The 20,535-nt window shown below is 44.1% G+C and overlaps 1 protein-coding gene across 11 annotated transcripts in view; it reads right to left on the reverse strand.

The window, feature by feature from the left end:
- The window catches only part of LOC124882873 (filamin-C-like), a 69,983-nt gene that overhangs the window by 26,195 nt on the left and 23,253 nt on the right, over positions 1–20,535 (reverse strand). For 7 of the 11 annotated variants that reach the window (XM_047389495.1, XM_047389493.1, XM_047389491.1 and 4 more), the window contains exons 5-23: positions 18,781–18,899; positions 18,622–18,699; positions 17,999–18,161; positions 17,668–17,868; positions 15,451–15,573; positions 12,885–13,022; positions 12,320–12,446; positions 11,976–12,112; positions 11,217–11,410; positions 11,013–11,126; positions 10,773–10,916; positions 10,488–10,611; positions 9,915–10,075; positions 9,735–9,825; positions 9,373–9,542; positions 9,175–9,292; positions 8,712–8,974; positions 7,065–7,662; positions 1,466–1,639 (exon numbers count right to left, since the gene is read on the reverse strand). In XM_047389495.1, coding sequence (XP_047245451.1) covers positions 1,466–1,639; positions 7,065–7,662; positions 8,712–8,974; positions 9,175–9,292; positions 9,373–9,542; positions 9,735–9,825; positions 9,915–10,075; positions 10,488–10,611; positions 10,773–10,916; positions 11,013–11,126; positions 11,217–11,410; positions 11,976–12,112; positions 12,320–12,446; positions 12,885–13,022; positions 15,451–15,573; positions 17,668–17,868; positions 17,999–18,161; positions 18,622–18,699; positions 18,781–18,899 — 3,237 coding nt within the window. The remainder of the gene's footprint in view (positions 1–1,465; positions 1,640–7,064; positions 7,663–8,711; positions 8,975–9,174; positions 9,293–9,372; positions 9,543–9,734; positions 9,826–9,914; positions 10,076–10,487; positions 10,612–10,772; positions 10,917–11,012; positions 11,127–11,216; positions 11,411–11,975; positions 12,113–12,319; positions 12,447–12,884; positions 13,023–15,450; positions 15,574–17,667; positions 17,869–17,998; positions 18,162–18,621; positions 18,700–18,780; positions 18,900–20,535) is intronic. The other 4 variants (XM_047389499.1, XM_047389501.1, XM_047389497.1 and 1 more) reach the window with 1 other exon arrangement.

Genomic DNA, 20,535 nt, shown 5'->3' on the forward strand with positions numbered 1-20,535 from the left:
TGGAGTCTCCATCCTAAGTAATGTGAATGTAAACTCATCCCTAGCAGTCTGAATTAAACTGGATTAGACCTTAGAATGGTATCCATCAAACCCAGCATGTACTGTAAGGTTTTGGACTGCAAGTGAGAACCCAGAGATAACTACGGTGGCCTAGAGGTGTCAGGTCAAATACAAAAGCCGCAACACAAATACAAAAGCCACATGGCGTTAACCTATAGATATGTTACTGCACTGCGGTCAAGTGAGCCGACAGAAATACACGGTCACGCCAGCCGACGCTAACTCTCTCTTAAAGATTAGCGTCGCACATACAAGGTGCATTACAGTAATGGAGCAGAAAGGACCCGATCCTGGCAACGGTTGAGAAAATAAGAGGAAAACAGGAAAGTAACCTTCAGAACATTTATATTAATGACATTTTTACAACTTTCACATAAATGTTTTATGTAAAAAAAAAAAAAAATTTTTTATAATTCTACTGTACATTTTTGGAGAAATAACGGGTCAAAGTATCTACTAATGCTCAACCAGTATATGCTTTTGTCCCACTTTCAGAATTTTATTTCTCCAAAACCATGAGAGGTGACAACACAGTCTCTTCAGATTATAGTAAAGGGTAATCTATACTATAACCACTATTAAAAGCAACAAAGGCATTGTATTTGTGTTGCGGCTCTTGTATTTGACCTGACACCTCTGGGCCACCGTAGATAACCATGCCTGCACCAGGATTTGGATTCAGACCAGAACCTTTCATCTTGAGGTGTTAACACCTGCTCCCTATGCTGACCAACATCTAAAACCATTTTCAACAATTTATAACAGCGGGTTCCTCAAGCTGTTTCTCCCTGCGTTCTGAAGGTCAACGTGCCTTTTTAAAGCTCTGGAACAGACTGACTCTAGAACTGTTTGACACTAACCAGGAGGAGATTTAAATGCAGTTTGTGATGATAGAAAATAGACAGTAGTTTGATCCCTCTGTTCCAAGTTCTTTGCTTAGGGTTTTATTATAAAGGCAGACATGCATCAGGTTTTGGAACCAGCAACCCTTCAGTAATTGAGCTGTTTTTGTCTAACTGGAAATACACTCCCAGTATTTCTGTCCCACAATGCACTGGGCCCAGTGTGTTACTATCAGTGAAAAACATGCTTTTAATAGAAGCATCTCAGTGCTTCTTTAAACAGATGCTTGAACATCATGAAAGCTGCAAAACCCAACAGCGCCAGGATGGAAGCGTGAAGCCCACATGTCCCACCCAGTGCTCTTCTTTATGGTTGCAGAGGAAGAGCTTTATGAGGGCCTCACAACTCTTAACTTCACAGTTATGAAGTGTTGCTGTGGAAGGAAAACACCATAAAACAGCAGTTGGTCTTCTCCAGCCTGGGTGAAGCTGATCAACACTTTGAGACTCCAGAGAGCCGAGACCACCGAGTCCCTCACAGCCCAGCTGAAGAAGACTCTCACCATCTTCGTAGGGCGTGTACTCCACTCTGTAGGTCCCGTCTCCCTGATCCGAGACGTAGGCGTCCGTGTTGGTACCAGACGGGTTGGAGACATGGACTTTAATTGGACTGCCTCCACTTGTATGGTGAGCTCGAGTATCAACCATGAAATGGGTTGTTACCTCCCTGAGGATGCCTGCAGGGGCAAAACACAGAGTCAGTAGGAAGACAAGGAACCTTCAGGAGGTCTGCAGCATCTTCTAAACATCTTCACAACTTCAATCAGTCACAGAGGAACCACATTAACGACACAAACCAGGCGACAGAGACACGAGCAGCAGAAACGTTGTGGAAAACTTAAAACGCCAGAAAACCATCTTCAAGACCCACAAGACCAGCAGAGATACTAAACAACACAGGGACACATCCAGAACCACTGTTATGGACCTCCAATATACTGGGACACATACAGAACCACTGCAATGGACCTCAAACATACTGGGACACATACAGAACCACTGCAATGGACATACTGGGACATCTACAGAACCACTGCAACAGACCTCAAACATACTGGGACACATACAGAACCACTGCTATGGACCTCAAACATACTGGGACACATACAGAACCACTGCTATGGACCTCAAACATACTGGGATACATACAGAACCACTGCCGTGGACCTCAAACATGCTGGGACACATACACAACCACTGCAACAGACCTCAAACATACTGGGAAAATTACAGAACCAATGCAATGGACCTCAAACATATTGGGACACATACAGAACCACTGCCATGGACCTCAAGCATGCTGGGACATATGCAGAACCACTGCAACGGACGTCAAACATACTGGGACATCTACAGAACTAATGCAATGGACCTCAAACATACTGGGACATATACAGAACAACTGCAACAGACCTCAAACATACTGGGACAACTACAGAACCAATGCAATGGACCTCAAACATGCTGGGACACGTACAGAACCACTGCAACGGACCTCAAACATACTGGGAAACCTACAGAACCACTGCAACGGACCTCAAACATACTGAGAAACCTACAGAACCACTGCAACAGACCTCAAACATACTGGGACAACTACAGAACCAATGCAATGGACCTCAAACATGCTGGGACACGTACAGAACCACTGCAACGGACCTCAAACATACTGGGAAACCTACAGAACCACTGCAACAGACCTCAAACATACTTGGACAACTACAGAACCAATGCAATGGACCTCAAACATGCTGGGACACGTACAGAACCACTGCAACGGACCTCAAACATACTGGGAAACCTACAGAACCACTGCAATGGACCTCAAACATACTGGGGCATTACATAACCACTGCAATGGACCTCAAACATACTGGGACACATACAGAACCAATGCAATGGACCTCAAACATGCTGGGACACGTACAGAACCACTGCAACGGACCTCAAACGTACTGGGACATTACAGAACCAATGCAATGGACCTCAAACATGCTGGGACACGTACAGAACCACTGCAACGGACCTCAAACGTACTGGGACATTACAGAACCACTGCAACAGACCTCAAACATACTGGGACACGTACAGAACCACTGCAATGGACCTCAAACATGCTGGGACACGTACAGAACCACTGCAACGGACCTCAAACGTACTGGGACATTACAGAACCACTGCAACGGACCTCAAACGTACTGGGACATTACAGAACCACTGCAACAGACCTCAAACATACTGGGACACATACAGAACCACTCCAATGGACATAGTGGGACATCTACAGAACCACTGCAACAGACCTCAAACATACTGGGACACATACAGAACCACTGCAATGGACCTCAAACATACTGGGACACATACAGAACCACTGCTATGGACCTCAAACATACTGGGACACATACAGAACCACTGCTATGGACCTCAAACATACTGGGATACATATAGGACCACTGCCATGGACCTCAAACATGCTGGGACATATGCAGAACCACTGCAACGGACCTCAAATATACTGGGACATCTACAGAACCACTGCAACAGACCTCAAACATACTGGGACACATACAGAACCACTGCTATGGACCTCAAACATACTGGGACACATACACAACCACTGCAACAGACCTCAAACATACTGGGAAAATTACAGAACCAATGCAACGGACCTCAAACATACTGGGAAACCTACAGAACCACTGCAATGGACCTCAAACATACTGGGGCATTACATAACCACTGCAATGGACCTTAAACATACCTCAAACATACTGGGGCATTACATAACCACTGCAATGGACCTCAAACATACTGGGACAACTACAGAACCAATGCAATGGACCTTAAACATGCTGGGACACGTACAGAACCACTGCAACGGACCTCAAACATACTGGGAAACCTACAGAACCACTGCAATGGACCTCAAACATACTGGGACACCTACAGAACCACTGCAACGGACCTCAAACATACTGAGAAACCTACAGAACCACTGCAACAGACCTCAAACATACTGGGACAACTACAGAACCAATGCAATGGACCTCAAACATGCTGGGACACGTACAGAACCACTGCAACGGACCTCAAACATACTGGGAAACCTACAGAACCACTGCAACGGACCTCAATGGACCTCAAACATACTGGGACACATACAGAACAACTGCAACAGACCTCAAACATACTGGGACAACTACAGAACCAATGCAATGGACCTCAAACATGCTGGGACACGTACAGAACCACTGCAACGGACCTCAAACATACTGGGACATTACAGAACCACTGCAACGGACCTCAAACGTACTGGGACATTACATAACCACTGCAACAGACCTCAAACATACTGGGACACATACAGAACCACTCCAATGGACATAGTGGGACATCTACAGAACCACTGCAACAGACCTCAAACATACTGGGACACATACAGAACCACTGCAATGGACCTCAAACATACTGGGACACATACAGAACCACTGCTATGGACCTCAAACATACTGGGACACATACAGAACCACTGCTATGGACCTCAAACATACTGGGATACATATAGGACCACTGCCATGGACCTCAAACATGCTGGGACATATGCAGAACCACTGCAACGGACCTCAAACATACTGGGACATCTACAGAACCAATGCAATGGACCTCAAACATACTGGGACATTACAGAACCACTGCAACAGACCTCAAACATACTGGGACACATACAGAACCACTGCAACGGACCTCAAACATACTGGGAAACCTACGGAACCACTGCAATGGACCTCAAACATACTGTGGCATTACATAACCACTGCAATGGACCTCAAACATACTGGGACAACTACAAAACCAATGCAATGGACCTCAAACATACTGGGACACATACAGAACCACTGCAACAGACCTCAAACATACTGGGACAACTACAGAACCAACGCAATGGACCTCAAACATACTGGGACACGTACAGAACCACTGCAACGGACCTCAAACATGCTGGGACACATACAGAACCACTGCAAATGACCTCAAACATACTGGGACATCTACAGAACCACTGCAATGGACCTCAAACATACTGGGGCATTACATAACCACTGTAACGGACCTCAAACATACTGGGACACATACAGAACCAATGCAACGAGTCCTCAAACATACTGAGACACATACAGAACCACTGCCATGGACCTCAAACATGCTGGGACACATACAGAACCACTGCAACGGACCTCAAATATACTGGGATATCTACAGAACCAATGCAATGGACCTCAAACATACTGGAATATTACAGAACCACTGCAACAGACCTCAAACATAGTGGGACACATACAGAACCACTGCAACGGACCTCAAACATACTGGGACATTACAGAGCCACTGCAACGGACCTCAAATATACTGGGATATCTACAGAACCAATGCAATGGACCTCAAACATACTGGAATATTACAGAACCACTGCAACAGACCTCAAACATAGTGGGACACATACAGAACCACTGCAACGGACCTCAAACATACTGGGACATTACAGAGCCACTGCAACGGACCTCAAATATACTGGGATATCTACAGAACCAATGCAATGGACCTCAAACATACTGGAATATTACAGAACCACTGCAACAGACCTCAAACATAGTGGGACACATACAGAACCACTGCAACGGACCTCAAACATACTGAGACACATACAGAACCACTGCCATGTACCTTAAACATGCTGGGATATTACAGAACCACTGCAACGGACCTCAAACATATTGAGACACATGCAGAACCACTGCCATGGACCTCAAACATACTGGGACATCTACAAAACCACTGCAACAGACCTCAAACATACTGGGACACATACAGAACCACTGCAACGGACCTCAAACATACTGGGAAATCTACAGAACCACTGCAATGGACCTTAAACATACTGGGGCATTACATAACCACTGCAATGGACCTCAAACATACTGGGACACATACAGAACCACTGCAACGGACTTCAAACATACTGGGCCACCTACAGAACCACTGCAACGGACCTCAAACATACTGGGACACATACAGAACTTCTACAAGGAGAGATTGTAATCAAGCCTACTAAAAGCATTTTTATTTAAATATTTAGGGTTACTGATGACAACTGACTGTTTATCATTTATTCTATTTTCAGATTACTTTTGTCCACATTTATGAGAAGAATAAAATCAGTCTAAACAACAACAAACTGTGATGAGGGAAAATAAAAACCCAAAGGACCTGAGGTGAGCCGCTGAGAGTTTATGGACTCAATTTGGTTTGTTTATTGGCCTTCAGCACAGAGCTGAAGCCAGGTCACGCTGGATACAGAACATCATTGGAAAAACTGACCCCAGAGCAGCAGAGAGGATGGAAAAAGAGCTTTCTGGTGATTAAAGGTTTATCTTTAGTACATCTAGAAAAATAAAATCATTTGAATAATTTATTAAGAGACAGAAACATCAATAAAATTAATAAAGTCAGGCTTTAAATTCAATAACAGATAATAAATGTGGCCTAATGTTGAGTCAGCATCATTTAAATGAGAACAGAACAGACTAGAATCAGTGGAGAACTTGATTTGCTTTATTTTCTGCTTGAAGTGAAACATATTTAGACTTTTAAGGAGTCCTGGCGATGGCATTCATACATCAATATACTGTTAGTTAAAAACGTTTCATCTTTAATCCATAAAGCTGCGTGATTTTGAAGGGAGTTAATTTCTTGGTTTCTGAAAATTTTTTAATGCTTTATTACCTGTTTCAGGTTGTATAGTACAGAAACATAAACCTTCTCATGATAATTATCGAAATCGTTTAATAGAGAATAAAAATTTTGATAATTTCTTTGTCCATGTGGTCCTGCTGCATCTAAAACAGGGACTACTGTAGATACACGGAGAAACAGTTGAGATTATTAGATGTTTTTAGGGTCAACTGAGGATAAATGTTCAGAATTTTAAGGGTTAAGTTTACAAGGATTAGAGAAGTTATTTTTATTTTGGCAGGAATTAAATGTTTTTATTCTAACAGATTTATCTTAATAAACAGATTGGATTTTTGTTTCGGTCTTCACCTCTTGGTTCCACTCCTGGTCCATACACCTTCACCCCACTAGTGTCGACAGCTGGATCCACCTGTAGATGGACTGGGAACTTTGGGACCATGTGTCCTCCATATTTGATGGTGATGGTGTACATGCCTGGGCACTGAGGGATGTAGGTGATGGAGTATGTCCCGTCACTGTTGTTCTGAACATGAACCTCTGCTTTGGATCCATTGTCTGATATGATCTCGATGGTGAGTTCAGCTTCACCGGCCTTGGAGCTGTCCACTATAAAGGATCCAGTCTCATTGACCTTTCCCCACTCCAAGCCGGGGCCGCTGGCCATCACCTTGCTGGGGTCGAACACAGACTGGACCACGGCCTTGAAGGGGGACCCGGGGACATGCTGGTCTGCAAACAGGATGTTGATGGCGTATTCTCCAGGCTCGGTGGGCAGATAGGACACAGAACAGGATCCATCACCATTGTCCTGGCATTCAATCTTGGCCTCACATGGACCTTCCACTGTCAGGCCAAGACCACCGGTTCCAGCTCCCTTAGTGTTGATGGCAAATGGAGCAGGTTTACCCACCAAACCACCCTGAAGACCAGGACCGTAGGCTTGGACCTGGAGGTCAATGTGCAGAAAGGCAACGTCTCAGGATTGGTAAATAATAACAGATCAAATGTAACATTTAAAGCTTGATCAGAATCAGAAAGAATGGACAAACATTTATTTTATCTTCAAAAACCTCTGCTAAGAAGCAGAACTGGGCTCAGAGTAACTGGGACAAGAAGAACATATCAGAAGTAAGGGTGGACTAGATGAGGTTCACTGAGGCTACGAGGTTTAGCGGGACCATTTGCTTTAAACAGTCAAGGTTTACAGAATCATCTTAACCTGGAGTTTCCTGGTTCACAAAAGCTTTTCTCTTTGTCAAAAATATTCTCCCCCATGATCTTCTCCGGTTCCTCGTAGTGGATCCCAACGTTTTCCTGGGCCTGAGAAGATGCCGAGTCCCCCCAGAGAGTTCTTGCTCTGCTCTGGGGTCTCCTCCCAGTGGGAAATGTCTGGAAAAGGAGGCTTTCTGGTCTAAAGGACCACCTAGGCTGACTACTTTTGATATGGAGAAGCAGCCGATCTACTCTGAGGATCTATCCGGTTCCAGGATCCAGGAACCAGATAGATCCAGGATGTTGTTCTTAGAGTCATGATGCATATCTCAGGATTATAGGTAAGGGTTAGAACATTGACAGACTCATAAATCAAGAACCTTCCTTTTCCCTTATCTAATTCTTCACCTAGACAGACCCAAGGAACCCATAAGTTACTTTAGACGAAACTCTAATCCATCTAGCCGTCTTCTGCTCCATCCTGACATCTGGATATTGGAACTCCTCTGTTAAGAGGAAGTGACTCACTTTTTTCCCAGTTCAAAACCATCAACTGGTTATTTGGATTCACTTTGGATTATTTGGATTACATTTTTCTCATTTAATGACAAACTCTTCTTCGTTGGTTACAATATCTTCTTGTAAATGAAACCTTCAGTATTTTGTTTCCTCATCATTTCACATTTCATGCTGAACCTCTGTCCAGCCTGGAGAAAAACATTGTCTTTGGTTGTGTTAATTTGAAAGTTCTTCGTGTTTTAGGGGGTTAAAACATGTTTTCACCTTTGAAGGATCAGGGGGCATGATGCCCTCCACCGTGAATGGACTTCCTGGGATGGGGTTCCCATCATAGCTGATGTCCATTCTGTACAATCCTTCCTCGGGTGGGATGTACTTCACCGTGTGAACCTCATTGGCTGTGCCAGACTCCAGCTTGATGGGGACTGGATGACGTGATGGAGAGGTGATCATCACATCCAATTTACCCTGACCTCCGGCTCTTCGAGTAGTGATGGAGAAGTCCTGATCCTTTCCTACATCCACCTCTTTGGTTTGCACACAAACACATCAGGAAGATCAGTTCTCCAAAGAGCAGTAGGTTGAACTACTTCATGCAGTATTTTCAGGAATTTACCAGATGGGTATTAAAGGTTTTTGCAGGAAATCATCTCTGGGACAAACTGGAAGATGCAGCACATCCACCTCCTTCATCTTCCTGTTTGTAGCAGATTGTTGTCATACTTACTGTTGTTGAGTCCCTGAACTTTAACCTTGCTGAGGTCGAGAGGGGGGGCCACGGTGATGCTGAATGGACTTTTAGGGATGGGGTCTCCTCCATGGCACACAGTGATGGACATGTTCCCCTGAGAGACACACAGACTGCAGTTATCTCAAGTTTATCAGTCAGACTAAACTCAACCCGGAGCACGCAGCGAGGAGATACCTGCTGCACCACGGTGTAGCGGACCGTGTACGAGTAGTCATGGTTGTCGATGATCTCAAAGTCTCGGACAGCTTCAGCTTTAGCCACTCCAATAAAATGAACCTCTGGTTTGGCTTTACCGGCTCCCTTCGTGTAAATGGTGAAGTGGGTGGGCTTTCCAACCTCAACACCTGCCCAGGTCAGAAAACATGGAGTATCACTGACTGGGAGATCTAGGTCTTCCCGCCTGCTGCTTTCCATTTCTTTGACAGTTTTTCACTGTGCAGTTATCTGGGCTAATGTCTCCTTTAAACCCTCATATTTGATGTTTTAGCTCTGCTTTACCTCCAGTGTTCTGTGTGGTCCATATGAAACAGACTCACCAGTCCTGTTGAGTCCAGGTCCTTCAGCTCTGACTTTAGCTGCATCGTGGGAAGGATCCACCTTTATTCTGAAAGGGCTGATGGGGATTTCCTGTTTTCAACATTCATTTGAAAGGTTCGATTGGTTTAACCTTCAACACAACACGTATTCAGTGGTGATTTATGTGTCGGTGCCCTCACCTGATCAGCAAACAACACCATGATGGTGTATTGACCCGAACCCGGAGGCATGTACTTCACTGTGAACGTGTCATTGTCATTCTTGATGATGTCAAAGTCAATGTCCGCCTCCGCTGGTCCGACCACACCAGGAGCACACTTGATCCCGATGCTGACGTCGCCTGACAGGTAAAGAGAGATTGTTTGTGGGTTCAGGTCATCAAACCATCGTGTCTAAGATCAGTGGTTCTACTCTCGGGTAAAACTGAATTTCATATTGTTAAATATGTTTTGTCTATAGAAAATGTGCATGATGCAAAAATAAGATGGAAGAAGAAAATGCAGATTACACTTAAAAATAAGATTCTCTGAAATCAGACACTTTAATTGGCAAAGATTTGAAACATCTAAATGTTTTCCTTCACACATCTTGGATCAATCAGGGGAGAAGAAATTTCCTGGAAAATCTGCTTTCCCTTGATAACATTTCCAGATAATGCAGTCAGACAACATAATGTCCTGCACATGTTGAAGTCAGGAGGTGAAAGCTGGAGAAAGGACCAGACCTGGGTGGGATTTTGGATGACGTCTCACCTTGTCCAGCCTCACTGCAGTCTACAGTGAAGTATGTTGGCTCATTGGCCTTCAGGCCAGTCTTCTCCACACCTGGACCGTAAACCTTCACGTTCTCTGGATGGCTGCCCTCTCCAATTATCACCTAATCATCAACATGCCGACAATCATTTGGACTAGAAACTTTAAAACATTTAACACAGACCAAAGGGGAGACATTCCTGTTTGACTTGAGGCAAACTGGAGCTTCAGAAATGCTCCAAGTTCCAAACAACAAACAAAATTGGTTATTTATTGATTTTGTACCCTGAAGGGGCTGTTGGGAACATTGACTTCACCCCAGGTGATGATGACTGTGTGCTTGATGGGTTTGGTGGGAATGTAGACACAGAAGTAGGTGCAGTCTCCATTATCTGTAATCTGGATGTCAATAGGGAAACCGTCTGCATCCTGGTGAGATACCCACAGATTGACTTACTCTCCACTACAGCGAGGAAAGAAAGGGTATCATGTTCAGTGAAACTTAAAGAACCCTTCAGTTCTCACCTGAGCGTAGAGCCTCAGCTCTCCTCTTCCAGCTACACTGCTGTCGATGGTAAAGTCAGCTGGTTTGTTGACGATGCAACCCAGAGGCTCCAGACCAGGGCCATAACATTTCACCTGAAGAGCAGAAAGAAAGCTTAGCTACACCACATGTTTTACAGTCAAAATCCTGAGAAACCATGGAACCCAGTCAGGTTTTGCTCAGACCTTCTCAGGAAACACATCAATGGCTGCAGGGAGGATGTGAGCCATGAAGGGACTGTCCTTGATGTCCTCATCATCACATATGATGTGGACAGCATAGTCGCCTGGTTCAGTGGGCCAGTATCGGACATCACAGGATCCATCGCCTTTATCATCACACTCGATTTTAGCCTGAGAGGGGCCCTCGATGGAGAAACCTGCGCACAAATCATGACAAGAGGAAGTGAGGGTTGTTTTAAGCAAGGTGGCCTCATAGATTTCAGTTACCACTCTATGCTGATGACACTATGCTGTATAGTTCTGTTAGGAATACAAAGTTAATTCATTTTAATGAAATAATGAACTCTTCAATTATTTGTTAAATTATTTGTGACCAGAATTAGACAATTTTTAATTTTTCTAGCTGAATGAATCTTGACAGATACTTCAGTAAATGGTGTGCTCCTGACAGAAATAATTTCTTTCAGCTTAGATCAGATAATTATTGTGATTGTCAGTATTCTCTCACACAGGATGAAGACATAAAACATAGCCAGAACATTGATGGAGTTGCAGGGTCCTGAGGAGGTCTTCAGAGTAAATGAAGAATACAGTAGGTGTTAGAGAAATAGACCACAGAGGGTTTGGAGCATGCACAGTAGGCAGGTTGTGGTGGTTTGTAATGAGCATGAAATCTTTTGGTGTTTTTAGCCAGACAGATGTTGGTATGAATAAGCTTCCTTATGTTTAACTGGAACTGGACTGAATTTGACAATAACGTACCAAGAGTTCCCACTTCTGTGCCGATGGCCTCCACCACAAAGTCTGCGCTCTTCCCCACCATACCAGTCTCCAGACCTGGACCCAAGGCCCTGACCTTCTGAGGTCCTGCCTCCTCACTGACATGTACCTCAAATGGGCTGAAAACACACAAACATATGAAGCAATGTCAGGTATAAATCAGTGGACCATTAGATGCCACTCTATGGAGGACCTCAAGGTGCCATACTGGGACCTTAACAGTTCTGCTTTTATCAGGAGGTCTGTTATTAGATGGTGAATATGTTGAAAAAGAAAGCAGCAGCGGTCACAAGTTATGAGAACAATATAAAGTTTATAATTCCCACCTGCGGGGGATGCTGTGTCCTCCCCATGTAATGGTTATGATGTACTTTCCTGTCGTGATGGGGTAATAATTGCATTCATAAATGTCATTTTCCATCTCAAGCACCTTCACTGGTTCTTCTAGGCCCTCTGAGGAAAAATTAAATATAACTCAATCAGTGTGACTCACTCATATAAAGCTGCATCAGTACAAGAAAGATAATTTACAGACAGTTCTGCTAATTGATTCATGGTGATTAAATCTAAATGAAGTTTAATTAATTATAGTTTTCCTTATATTCATAATTTAATACAACAAAAACCTAAAATATCTTAATTAAAAGTATTTCTAGCTGCAGCAGACCAGTTAATTAGTTTATTCACCCAGAAACTGATCAACAATTAAATGTTTTTATCTCTCTGTTAAACCACCACAAACATCTGTGTGCAGAATGTTCATAATTAAAATATGGCAAAACTAAACAAACAACCAGCTTTTAATTATTAATAATAACTCTAACATTATTAAGTGTCATTTGCTCTCATTTTAAACGGATGTGATTTTGTTTTCAGCTCATGGTGTCTTACTCGGCCCCTTCACTGTGACTTTCAGCTCTCCGCTGCCGGCTCCTTTAGTGTACACTTTGAAATCGGCCACTTCCTTCACTCTCAGGCCCTTCTGCTGCAGACCTCGGCCTGATGCTCTGCAGGAGTTTGGGTTACAGGCTGTCAGAACCACAGGGAAACAGGTTAGGGTACTGGTTAGACTGGGCCAACAACAATAAGCACACTTTCCATCCAGTTAACTGTTTGCATTCAATATAACATTTCATCTAAGCCATTTTGAGCTGCAGGAGCTTCAGTTAGTCAGCTGCTGAAAGAAGCAGCAGTTTAATGAAGCTGAAACAGAAAGAACAACATTGAGACCAAAAGGTTTGGATCTCCAGGTTCTGGAAACATTTCATCTGATCCAAAATGTTAAAAATCACAGATCCCAGCATGATGCATTTAGGTCATAAAGCTTGACAATGAGAGTTAGCTGCAGAAGGAAGGACTAGCGATGCAAAGGTCAGGAGAAAAATCAGCCGCTTGATGAAGATGATCATGGTGTATGAAGATTCTCCAAAGAAATGTGGTTTTCTTCTGCTTTCAATTAGAAGGTGTTGAAATGACAGAGATGATCCAATAAACAGAACCATTTGTCATGTTTTTTATTGAACTAATTTAAACTGTGTGGCTGAGCTAAGGTTTACCTTTAGTTCAGGATGATGTCCCACGTTCCTGCTCAGAGCAGCTTAAGGTAGGATCTAGATCTTTCAGATGTCTGATACCCTGAGAAACAGTAAAACTGCTGTCGTCTCCAGATGTTGAGACGAATCCCAATCTAAGCTCCTCTGGATCATGCTAGTTCCACATAACCAGGTCCAGTGTACCATTTAACCATTAACCTGATTCTATATTAGCAAATAGCTAATATACAGATTTGGTTGCATACTGTATTTTGCCTGCATAATGCTGCATTTCATAACAACAATAGAGTTCTATGGTCTAAAAAACTAAGCAAACCACTGATCTGAACCAGAGGTGTCCAAAGTATTGCCCTGTGGCCATTTGCAGCCCCTGGAGGAATTTTGTGTGGCCCCCCCATCTGTTTGCACAGGTGGCTGATGCAGAACTGTCACGGAGCGACATTTCTGGACTCTGTTTGTGGCTTTGTGTTTGTTTACCTTTTGCTTAGATTTTTCTATTTTGGTTTTTGTATCATGTTTTTCTTTTCTCCCTCTTCTGCCTCCTAGTGTTTACTTCTTAAGTTATTTTATGGTTGTTTTTCTTATTACTTTGTATGGTTTATTATTATTATTATTGTAATTATTATAGTTCTTGATCTTCCCTGAATTCTCTAGTTTTATTTCTCTTTAGTATATTTGTGGTTAATTGTGTTTTATTTGTTCCTTTGCACTCTTCTTGTTTACTAGTTTATTTTCTGTTTCCTTTCCAGTTAATTCAGTCAGTGTGGTTAGGTTTCTTTACTTTTATATTCAGGTTTTCTTTATGGGTTCTATGTTTGTTCTCAGGTTGTTATTGTTGTTCCTATGTTTCCTCTAGTTTCTCTGTTTACTTTAGTCATGATTATTCTAGTTTTCTTATTCCCCATTTGATTATTTATCTTTGTCTATAGGTTTACTTGGTCTGTGTTTCTGTTTATTAGTTACTTTGCCCATCCTCAGCCTTTGTAATTGTTTCACCTGTTCCCTGTTTTCTCTGATTACCTGCCCTTTGTTATCCCTCAGTATATTAGTTGGTTTTGTGTCATTGTTTGTTCCATGTTCCTTGTGTTTGTCACACCTCGTTCTCATCCATGATTATGCTTTGTTTTTTGCCATGTCTTGCCTTGGGAAACCTGCAGTGACTTTGCTACGTTTTTGACCTTGTTAAATAAATCTTTGAATTACAAAGATGATCCTGCCGAGCTCTTGTCTGCACTTTGGTCCGATCCAAAACCACATCGTGACAAGAACGAGACATTTTTAATTAGGTCATTATGACCGTCCAAATAAAATATTAGGTACCACATCCAGAGGTTTTAATAACCCCAACCCTAACTTGGCTAAAAACAACTGACTCAAATCATGTTCTTATTGCTGAGAATTGACTAAATCTTTATTCAGATTTTTATAGTTGAGCCCAAACTGTATGCCTTTCTTTTAATAAGGCAAAACCATTTCTAACTTTATTATTTTTTGCCTGCCAGTACTTTTGACTTTGGCCCACGTGTCAAAAGCTTTGGACACCCCTGATCTGAACAATGACGCAGGTTTAACTAATCAAATGATCTTTGTATGGACGCTTTGAGATTATGTCCAGAATCGAAATAATTTCTGACCCATTTCCTGCAGAATTAGAAAAGAAATGAATTATGTTAAAAGATAAACAAGCCATTCACCCATAGGGGACTCCACACAACCACAATCACTCTGTTTCTGTAGAAAAAAAAGGTAGAGCTCGGGACCAAGCAGTGCCGGCACATGCTGTGAAAGCTGTGAGGAACCGTTCCACTGGGCCGAGGTGGAGAGGTTCTGAGCTCAGACTGAAAGGACCAGACGAGCGCAGGCAGAATCCATTCATACCCCCATCATCCCGGGCCTGTACTAACTTGGTCGCCTGGGTTTTGGTGGTGTTGGTGGGGGGGCTCTCCTGGTCTTTTCTGAGGGTGGGGAACGTATGGACTGTGGTACAATCTGGACCAGAGAGTCAGGAGGAGGCGCGCTCTGTGAAACTGAACGAGGGAACAACAGTCAGAATAAGGACATAAGCCACCAAAACTTTAGAGGGCAGCACTACCAAACAGGCAGGCACACGTGGTATTTGATGTGGTATATATGTGTTTGAACCACTATATGACCCATGTGTTAGACCCCCGGGGGTTCTTGTTGGTGCTAGTTGTGTTAGCATTCAGATAATCTTAGTCCTACTTCCTGTTAATTTCAACCTGAATTAGTCACTAAATCCTTGGATCAATGGCAGACCCAAAACAAAATCTCAACAAGGCCAAGAAAGAAAGTCCAGGAAAAACACCTAAATACATCCATGCAAGTCACGAAGAGTCAAACTCTAACCTTTAAACTATGAGGTAAACCTTTAAGGCAGACAGCAAGATCCAGGTCAAGAGGTACAACAGGTCAAATCTCATTTTGACTAAGATAAAAAAAAGTATTGAAACCAAAGATGGAAGCATGGAGCTGAGCAAGGAGCGGGGGATGGAGCTGGGGATGGAGCTGGGGATGGAGCTGAGGATGGAGCTGGGGATGGAACTGGGGATGGAACTGGGGATGAAGCTGGGGATGGAGCTGGGGATGGAGCTGGGGATGGAGCTGGGGATGGAGCTGGGGATGGAGCTGAGGATGGAACTGGGGATGGAGCTGGGGATGGAACTGGGGATGGAGCTGGGCATGGAGCTGGGGATGGAGCTGAGGATGGAGCTGGGGATGGAACTGGGGATGGAACTGGGGATGAAGCTGGGGATGGAGCTGGGGATGGAGCTGAGGATGGAGCTGGGGATGGAACTGGGGATGGAACTGGGGATGGAGCTGGGGATGGAGCTGGGGATGGAGCTGGGGATGGAGCTGGGGATGGAGCTGAGGATGGAACTGGGGATGGAGCTGGGCATGGAACTGGGGATGGAGCTGGGCATGGAGCTGGGGATGGAGCTGGGGATGGAGCTGGGGATGGAACTGGGGATGGAACTGGGGATGAAGCTGGGGATGGAGCTGGGGATGGAGCTGAGGATGGAGCTGGGGATGGAACTGGGGATGGAACTGGGGATGAAGCTGGGGATGGAGCTGGGGATGGAGCTGGGGATGGAGCTGAGGATGGAGCTGGGGATGGAACTGGGGATGGAGCTGGGCATGGAGCTGGGGATAATGGTGGGCATGGAGCTGGGGATGATGCTGGGGATGGAACTGGGGATGGCTAGATGAAGTAGAGCCTTGTTCTAGTCTGTGGTGGTGAAAAAAAGAGTTACACCAAAAAGAAAAGTTCTGATACACTGCTCCATCTGTGTTCCAACCCTCACCCATGGTCATGAGATTTGGATCAGGACCAAAGGGACCAGATCGTGAATAGAAGCAGCTGAAATGTGTTTTCTCTGCGGACTCTTCCTTAGAACTCAGGTAAGGAGCTCCATCATGCAGTGGAAAATTGTAGAACTGGTGCTCCTCCACATCTAAATGACTCAGCTGAGGTAATTCGTCTGATTAGGAGGCCTCCTGGATGCTTCCCTTTTGAGGTTTTCCAGGTATGTTCTGCTTGGAGAAGACCCTGTATAATGCTCAGAACATACTGGAAGAGCCATATTTTTCTTCTTCTGATCAGGCAATGCGATGAGATTCTCCAGAATGACCGGAAAGTTTCACTGAGAAACAAAAAGTTTCCCTCCTGCACCTGCAACTTCGGACGACTACGGACAACTGGAAAACGATGGATGGAACTCAAGAATAAGAGATCTAAAACCCTAAATCAAGTTTCTGTAAAGAAATAAAGTCAGGCTTATTAATGTCAAGCCCTTGGTTTTGTGCTACCTAAGTCAGCCAATGTAGCTATTCTCCAAGTCATGTCATGTATTTCAGAGGAGGTCAACATCCAAGAAGGGGAGAGCAAATTCAAGCTTTAAATCAAGGTCCAAGTGAAGCAACATCTCTAGGGTCATGTTCAATTTACTAAACTATTACAGACCAAACACCCCAACTGGCAGAACAAAGTTTCAAAGCCAAAATTCCTGATCAAAAATATCTATACTGGAGCTCATCAAAACAGAAATAAAATACATTAAGAAGATAAAGTCATGTTTCTAAGAAAAATGTGTGAAACCCACCTTCAGAGATGCTGACAGTGAAAGGACTTCTGGGAATCTGCTGCCCAGCAAAAGTCACATAGATAGTATGAGGGCCTTCCAGGACAGGCACATAGGTGCACCGGAATATACTGTCACCTCTGTTCTCCAAAACAATCTCCACTGTGTCCCTCCGGCTGTTTGAGTCCACAATGATGACGCCTACATCCCCAGCACCCGCCCCTGGTGGACAGAGAAAGAACAAGAGGAAGAAAGAATGTGGTTGTTTCTGAAACAGCACCAGAGAAAATGAGACAGGAAACATCTTTATGTTCTCCACATTCATCTCAAAATATCTGCTTGAAGAAGTTACCTGCAGTATAAATGTCAAAGTATGTGGGTTTATTGGCCACGTTTCCCATTGGCTGCAGTCCTGGCCCACGGGCCTGAACCCTGGTGGGGTCCCCCATGGCCTTGGAAACGTTTACCATGAAGGGGCTTCTGTCTATGTCCTGCCCAGCAAACAGCACCTTGACCTAGGAGGAGGAGATCAGGAGGCCTTTAGGCCTGTCCATCTGCAGCAGCAAAACATCTCTAGAAAATACTGTAGCTACACCTGGAAAGTGGCGGGTTGGAAAACCTTAGAAACACTTAGTGGAAATGGTTGTTCTAGTTTGATCAACGTTAGTTTGTGAATTTGAGGAACTTTTATCCAGGAGCTAAAGTCTTCTTTCAGGATGTAGTTGAACTTTGTTGTGTATTAGTTTAAGATTATGAAACGTTATATTCTCTGACTGGTTTTCAGGAGCAAAAATCTTTAGCAACTACTTTTTTTTACTCAAGCCTTTGAATTTAAAAGCAACATAAACAGCTAAAAACCAGATGCCACCAAGACCTTTACCATAAAATCCCATCTGGGAACGTGTGCATTGTTTCATTAAAAGCATAAACCAGATAGCATCCTGTCTTTTAGCTGCACTATAAAGTTTCCTTCACCTTATGAAGACCCTCCACTTTGGGCAGGTAAACCACAGAATAGGTTCGGTTCTTGTCATTGTTGGGAATCACTCGGGCCTGACAGAACCAGAGATAAATAAATATGAATTCTAGAGACGGGTAACTTTAACTTCTTTCTGATTGTGGGGTTCTACAAACCTCCTCGGTGTGTCCCTCTGGATCCTCCACATAGACCAGGACCTCCCCCATTCCAGCCTCCACTGTCTCCACCAGAAACTCTGCTGGTTTCAGAACCATGTTACCTCGAGCTTCAACACCTGACAGAAAACCACACAACATGTATGAGACAAGAATAGTATGCATGTTACACCACTCAGTATCCCCAGAGACATGGACTCCTTGGTCTGAAAACCCTTAGCTAGTTCCCAGTAGTGAGAAGATGGACATGATGGATCCTTGGGTTAGCTTGTGTCAAAATGAATATGAAGAGAAACTCAACAGGAATTAAAGTAACATCTTAAGGTCCAACACACTGAAAACAGCCGGACCCTTAATGACAATCTCCTCAATCATGAGGGAAGGAAGTTCATTTTGCCAAAGGGTCACATGTTGAGATTGGATCATTAGATGAACTCAGTTGTTCCAAACCTCTGATTTTACACAGTTGCTGATAACAGCAGTCATTACAACTGTACTACAACATGTGACATCCCCTACAGTCAACACGAAACCTGACATGATACTGATCTTTTAGAAGAACATGGACAATCAGCAGGTTCCTGTTTAGTTTGATGATGACACTTCAAGCTGTGGTCCCTGAGAAGAACTGGATGTTCCCCACAGACACAAATACTTCCATAACTCTCTGTGACCTTCAGCATGAGGGGCCCCAACATCTGCATGAGGTGTGGCATCTACTGCAGGGAGACTCCATCTATCAAGCTCAATTATTAACATGCAAATCAGAATTCATGATAACTGGAAATAATAACCAGGAAAATACTGCCCAGCACCCTGAAGCTATGTTGGATCGTTTTTAAATTAACACTTCATATAAGACGTCCCCAATCTTCTTCAGGACTAGAAAGCACATGGGAAGCTTCAACATCTGCACACACAAACATTCCCATCAGATAAATCAGAGCCGTTACTGAAACTACAACATGCATCATCTGGTAATTAAGATACAGAAACCTATTATTCATTTTTAACGACTGCGATGAAAGACAGAAAGACAGATATTTTCCTGATTATTTGTGCTGTATTTAAAGCTGAGTGGATCTCCATGTATGAGTCCAGGTTAAACATGGCTTGATGCTGGAAGCTCACTGAGATAAACACAAACAAGGGAATTTCTTTGGATTCCTGGCCTCGCTCCCATTTATGCCTCTTGTTTTTTTTTATCTGTGCTGCTCCTAAAATAATATAGATGGTAAATACTCGTACTCGTCGTCCTCCACTTATCTGGGACCGGGTCGCAGGGGCAGCAGACTCAGCAGAGACACCCAGACGTCCCTCTCCCCAGACACCTCCTCCAGCTCCTCCGGGGGGAGCCCAAGGCGTTCCCAAGCCAGCCGAGAGACATAGTCCCTCCAGCGTGTCCTGGGCCGTCCCCTGGGCCTCCTTCCGGTGGGACGTGCCTGGAACACCTCCCGAGGAAGGCGACCACGAGGCATCCGGTATAGATGCCCGAGCCACCTCAACTGGCTCCTCTCGATGTGGAGGAGCAGCGGCTCTACTCCGGGCCCCTCCAGGATGGCCGAGCTCCTCACCCTATCTCTAAGGGAGTGCCCCGCCACCCTACGAAGGAAGCTCATTTCAGCCACTTGTATCCGAGATCTCGTTCTTTCAGTCATGACCCAAAGTTCATGGCCATAGGTGAGGGTAGGAACGTAGACCAACCAGTAAATCGAGAGCTTCGCTTTTCGGCTCAGCTCTCTCTTCACCACAACG

Source organism: Girardinichthys multiradiatus, chromosome 17, assembly GCF_021462225.1.
Source record: "Girardinichthys multiradiatus isolate DD_20200921_A chromosome 17, DD_fGirMul_XY1, whole genome shotgun sequence".
Classification (NCBI taxonomy): Eukaryota; Metazoa; Chordata; class Actinopteri; order Cyprinodontiformes; family Goodeidae; genus Girardinichthys; species Girardinichthys multiradiatus.